This window comes from Bos javanicus, chromosome 10 (assembly GCF_032452875.1).
Source record: "Bos javanicus breed banteng chromosome 10, ARS-OSU_banteng_1.0, whole genome shotgun sequence".
Taxonomy (NCBI): Eukaryota; Metazoa; Chordata; class Mammalia; order Artiodactyla; family Bovidae; genus Bos; species Bos javanicus.
In genome coordinates this window covers 86,204,466-86,210,465 of record NC_083877.1, presented here as the reverse complement: position 1 = coordinate 86,210,465, position 6,000 = coordinate 86,204,466, and the positions used below count along the sequence as shown (strand labels likewise).

Here is a 6,000-nt window from a genome sequence, read left to right as displayed (position 1 = left end):
AGGAAGGGTGTGTCTCGGCACAGCACGTGCCACTGAATCTGGGAGACAGCCTGTCCTCGGAGGCGAAGGACGATACAGGCTGGTAGGTACAGGCTGGCAGCTCCCAGGACAAGACCAGAGGAACCACAGCCAGGGGTGGGAGGTGGTCCTGCTGGAACGGGCACCAGCTCATGTGAGGGGCCTGCAAGTCCACATCTTTGTTTCTCTTAAGGCTTGGCGAGTGTCAAAGGATTACAGCCTGGGGGTTTGCTGTGTGCCACCACAACTGCCAGGGAGCTGACAGGCCCTGCTTCTAAGGTGAAGCCTGGAGCGGGTTGCCAAGTGGGTAGGGGTGGCACACCAAGTGTGTTGGGTAGAGGGACCTGAGATGAGGAAGTTAGGGACCAAAGGCATTTTAATGACCTTTTCTTGGCTCCTGTCCATCCTGGAAGTCCTCATTCAAGACGTGAGAAGCAACCCAAGCTCACTGTTGTCCTTGTCATGAAGCCTGACCAGCAACAGCTAGTTATCTAGCCCCGGTGATGGAGGAGAGAGAGCACACCAGTAGGCAGTAGGAGAGGAGGCTTCAGCTCCTGGTTCTACCTGTTTCCAGCTGCATAAACATTATTTTTGGGGGTTTTTTTGGCTATACCATGCAGGATATGGGACCTCAGTTCCCTGGCCAGGGATCTAACCCACATCCCCTACATTGGAAGCACAGAGTCTTAACCACTGGACCTCCAGGGAAGTCTCAAACATTAATTTTTGTAAGCTTCAGCTTGCACAGCTAGTACAATGGAACTGAAACCCCTATCCCATCTACCTCCTAGAGCTGGAATATCAGACGAGCAACACGCATAAACAGAGAAGGCAATGGCACCCCACTCCAGTACTCTTGCCTGGAAAATCCCATGGACGGAGGAGCCTGGTAGGCTGCAGTCCATGGGGTCGAGAAGAGTCGGACACGACTGAATGACTTCACTTTCACTTTTCACTTTCATGCACTGGAGAAGGAAATGGCAACCCACTCCAATGTTCTTGCCTGGAGAATCCCAGGGATGGGGCAGCCTGGTGGGCTGCCGTCTATGGGGTCACACAGAGTCAGACACCACTGAGGTGACTTAGCAGCAGCAGTAACACGCATAAAAGTGCCTTGTGAGCCATCAGGTGCCACGTGAACGGCAGCTCTTGCCTATGGCATTGAGTCCTTCTTGCTCTTCAGGGCGGGTGTTCAGCTGTGAAGGTGAGGGCATGGCTGAGACAGCCACACCATTTGCTCACATCACTGGTCCACTCCACGATCGTGGCACAGCCTGGAACTCCATCCAGCCCTCCCAGAAACTGGCCCTGTAACCATGGCCTCCTAGGCCTCCTGTTCTAATCAGGTGAGATGTTCCCTCACGGGGGCAGTCACACAATTAGCTGGCCACAGCGGGAGAGTCACGGGCCTTGGGAAGCAAAGTTCGAGCATCAGCTCTGCTCCTCACTAGCTGGGTGACCTTGGATGAGTCACATACCCTCTCTGAGCCTCAGTTATTTACAAAATGAAGGGCAACGATGCCTATTTCATGTTTTGAGAGAAGTGAATGAGACTATATATGCTAGTTACTCTGTTAAGTCCTCAGCAGGGCAAGTTTTAAACTCCCTGGGCCTCGAATTCCTCATCTACCAATTGGGACCATTGCTGCTCCCTGTCAAGGCTGTTGTGAAAATGAACGGTATATGGAGCACATACAAGATTTAGCTCATGACCGTCAGCTCCATAAATGCAGGGCCCAGCGACTACTCAGCGCCTTGTGAGAGTACCTGGCACACTCCCGGCTGGCACTTAGGAAACGTGTGTTGAGTGAATAAATGAAGTACTGTGTATATATATATAATAACTTCTCTGAGCCTCGACTTCCTCATCTGTAAAATGGGCATATAAAGACTTACCTGGGAAGGGTTGTTGTGAAAACCAAGGGCCCATGATAGATGCTCCAAACATTCTCTAACACTACACACCACGGGTGACCAAGTGTTCCCTGTACCCCCATTCCCCAGGCAGACACTACAAGAGGTGGCCGGGTAAGTAAGAGTAACGTTTACTGAGTGATACAGGACTGAGTACTATGAAGGGTTTACCAGGATGGAAACACACCCCACCCCCTCCCCGGCCACCCCCTAACACCCAGAGACTACAGTACTTAGAAGTTACACACAATGACCATAACTGCTGGATATTTGTTCGTAACAAACAAACCATAGCATATTTATACTGTATCACATCGAGTGATTATAGAAATCCATATATATATTGCTTGTATAAAATCTTTTTTTTTGTAAAAAATATTAAAAAAAAAAAAAAAGAAAGTATAAAAAACATGTGCAGTTGAAAGCCCTGCCAGGACAGCCAGTCTGTAAACATTCAGTGAGTATGTGCTTTGGAAGGGCGCCTGCGCCTCGTGCCCACAGCAAACTCCAGCAGGGCCGGCCAGGGTGCACCCAGCTGCCGCTCCCCAGCAGGGCCCCGCTGGGCCCCGCATCTCGACCCTCTCTCTCCAGCCTTTCATCAGGGTCGGCAGGCAGATGGCCGTGTCACTCAGTTCGATCCTCAGCCGAGTGTTTGGTTGCAACTCATGGCTGTTCCTGGCTGCTCGGAGGTCCCTGGAGCGGGTACCCTGGTGGAGAGCCCAGAGAAGTGCCTGAGGCTGCTTTCCAGCCCCAGGTGCCTCTGTCCTGTCTCTCTGGAGCTGGGCCCCAGCGGGACAGCCCCACCCTCGAGTCTACTTTGGTCTCAGCGCTTGGTCCTTCTGGGTTTCATCAGCCGGCTCTTCCCCTTGTGTGGCTGATCTGAGTTTCACAAAAAAAAAAAAAAAAAAAAAAAGGCCCGGCCAATTACTGGCTGTGCTGAGCCTCTGGTGTAAAGTTTTTCACACACCAAAGAAGAGCCCTCTGGTGCCCTCCTCCTCTTCCTCCCTCTTGCCATCTCCTACTCCTCGTTCTTCCTTTGTCCTCCTCCTCCCAGCCCATGGTCACTTCTTCTCAAGCTGCTCAAGCAGAGGGTTGCCTTCTGACTCAGGTGTCTTGACGCTGTCGGTCCGAACGATACAGGTGGGACGATGTCGGTTCAACATCAAGATGAGCTGCTGTCGCTCCTGCTTTAGCTCCTCGATCTGGGTCTTCAGCTCAGCGTTCATGAGTTCCAGCCGCTCAGATTCCTGCATGCAAAAACAGAGATGAGGCTTTAAGCTTTCAGTGGGGACCAGCTCCAGGGAGAAGCTCTCCACCTAGGTAGTCACAGGGCGCTCCAGGCTGGCCTTTGTCTATTTTCTGTCAGTTTCCCCCTGGAGAAGCACAGAATCTGCTACAGAGTCCCCTGGAGTAACTGATTTTGTTCAGGTCCTGCCCGTCATACCAGACACTGGCCTGTGTTGTTAGTGGGATGAATCTAGGGTATATCCTGGGGCCAGCCTGGCTCATGTTCCCCTCTCCTCCCCTACTCAATCCACTCCAGCCACAGTGGCTTCCTTTGTGTTGCTGGTGTTGTTTAGCTGCTTCAGTCGTATCTGACTCTCTGTGACCCCATGGACTGTAGCCTGCCAGGCTCCTCTGTCCGTAGAATTCTCCAGGCAAGAATACTGGAGTGGGTTGCCATTTCCTTCTCCAGGGGATCTTCCTGACCCAGGGACTGAACCCATCTCCTGCATTGGCAGGTGGATTCTTTACCACTGAGCCACTGGGGAAGCCCAGGGGCTTCCTTGCTGTTGCTCAAATATAGCAAACACTCTTCTGCCTCAGGACCTTTGCACAAAAAACAAAGGGTGGGAGAAGAATGGAGGTCAAGTGGATCCAGAGCAGATGCGTGGAGGGTCCACAGAGGGGTTAGAGGTGGCCCACGATGGCAGTGCCACAGAAAGTGCTTTATGTGTGATAAATGCATGTTGGGGATATATTGGCCTGTGGCATCCACAAGCCCAGTGTGGTCACGTAATTTCTCCTAAAACATGTGCTTCCTGGTTATCGGTCTATGATTATTTAAGGAGTCTCTTCCTTATACCCTGTTAGCTAGAATCTTTGCCCACTGGGAGGCAATCAATAGTCACCCTTCTGGATCCAAAATGTGGTTTTAAATAACCCCAAGTGAGATTTCCAGAGAACTTCCAGTTCAGTTGGAGAGGCTCCAGGGTGAGGAAAGGATGTTGACTTGATTTATGGGGAGTTTTCTTGCTCATGGGGCTTCCCTGAGAGCTCAGTTGGTAAAGAATCTATCTGCCTGCAATGCAGGAGACCCTGGTTCAATTCCTGGGTTGGGAAGATCCACTAAAGAAGGGATAGACTACCCACTCCAGTATTCTTGGGCTTCCCTTGTGCCTCAGCTGGTAAAGAATCTGCCTGCAATGCGGAAGACCTGGGTTCGATCCCTGGGTTGGGAAGATCCCCTGCAGAAGGGAAAGGCTACCCACTCCAGTATTCTGGCCTGGAGAATTCCATGGACTGTACAGTCCTGCTGCTGCTGCTGCTGCTGCTGCTAAGTCGCTTCAGTCGTGTCCGACTCTGTGCGACCCCAAGCGGCAGCCCACCAGGCTCCCCGTCCCTGGGATTCTCCAGGCAAGAACACTGGAGTGGGTTGCCATTTCCTTCTCCAATGTGTGAAAGTGAAAAGTGAAAGTGAAGTCACTCAGTCATGTCTGACTCTTCTCGACCCCATGGACCCCAGCCTACCAGGCTCCTCCATCCATGGGATTTTCCAAGCAAGAGTACTGGAGTGGGGTGCCATTGCCTTCTCCCACTGTACAGTCCAAGGGGTTGCAAAGAGTCGGACACAACTGTGTGACTTTCACTTACTTACTTACAAGTTTGTGATGTGGAGAGGTGATGGGCACACCAGTTCAATGCTCGGGAGTCAACACGGTAAAATACGGAAGCGCCTGAATTGGTATTTCCTGGACTCTATCTAAAAACATATAACCAGTGTGGAGGTTGGAATTCACCCAAAGGCTGGCAAAGGTTGAGACCAGTCATTCCCAACTAGAAGCGATTTTGCCTCCCAGGAGACATTTGACAGTGTCTGGAGACACTTCGTGTTGTCACAACTGGGGAGGGTGGGTGCCCTTGGAATTCAGAGGGTAGGGATCAGGGATGCTCCTAGACATCCTTTAGCGCACAAGGAGCATCCGGTCCATTGCCAGGCCCAGGCAACCCGCATCAGACAAAGAACGGGCTGTGGTTGTGATGGGCTGAGTGGCCCCTCCCTGCCGGGGCTGAGAGATCCCCAGGGCCTCTGGCCTCAAGGCTGCTGTCTTCCCCACACCAGCCAGGCTGACTGAGCTGTTCCTTGTACTCATATCTGTGGAAGCAGCACAGCGCCTGGGGACTCACAACTGCTGAGATGTGCAGTCCTCGGGACAAGACGCTGAGGGAGAAAAGCCTCAAAGAAGGAAAAAATGCTCAGGGGGGGAAAATACCGAAAGCCAGCTAGGGTGGTTTTGGATTTAGCGGGACAAGGGGCGACAGGGAAGCCAGGCTGGTCCACTGTTCTCCTAACACCCCAAGCAGACAGCCTCTGAGGGCAGGAGAGACCCCATGTGGAACCATGAATCTGGGGCAGGTAGGGGCTGCCTGCTCACTGGGTCTACAAGCTGGTGACTATGGGAATGTCTCTGACCGTCTGGTTCCCCCCAGACACAATTTAAGCTCCAACTTCAAATCCTCTGAGCTGCTGCCTCTAGGAGTCTCGGTTCAATCCACCCACCCAGGAGCAAGTGCAGAGAACCTTCTTTGTGCAGTGAACCCTCTAAGGGGCCCCGAGGTCCATGAGCCCGTAACATGGATCGTGTGCAGCTTCCACTCAAGGGGGAGAAGGATCCAGACAGCCAGGCAAAGCTTATCAAGTGCCATCAGCCCTCCAGGGTCTAGAAGACCTTCTGAGAGTGGGCTGAATGACCAGGTCTGATCTTGGGTTTGGAGAAATGGGTTGACTCTGGTTGAGCAGAGAAAGTCAGTGGGAGAGTGGGAAGATGTTTCAAGAAGCGAGCTCTG

At 52.3% G+C, this 6,000-nt stretch overlaps 1 protein-coding gene across 3 annotated transcripts in view; it reads right to left on the bottom strand.

The window, feature by feature from the left end:
* Positions 1-2,041: 2,041 nt before the first annotated feature.
* Positions 2,042-6,000, bottom strand: part of JDP2 (Jun dimerization protein 2) — a 45,408-nt gene continuing 41,449 nt past the window's right edge. For all 3 annotated transcript variants that reach the window (XM_061429495.1, XM_061429494.1, XM_061429496.1), the window contains exon 4: positions 2,042-3,179. In XM_061429495.1, coding sequence (XP_061285479.1) covers positions 2,994-3,179 — 186 coding nt within the window. In that variant the 3' untranslated portion in view covers positions 2,042-2,993. The remainder of the gene's footprint in view (positions 3,180-6,000) is intronic.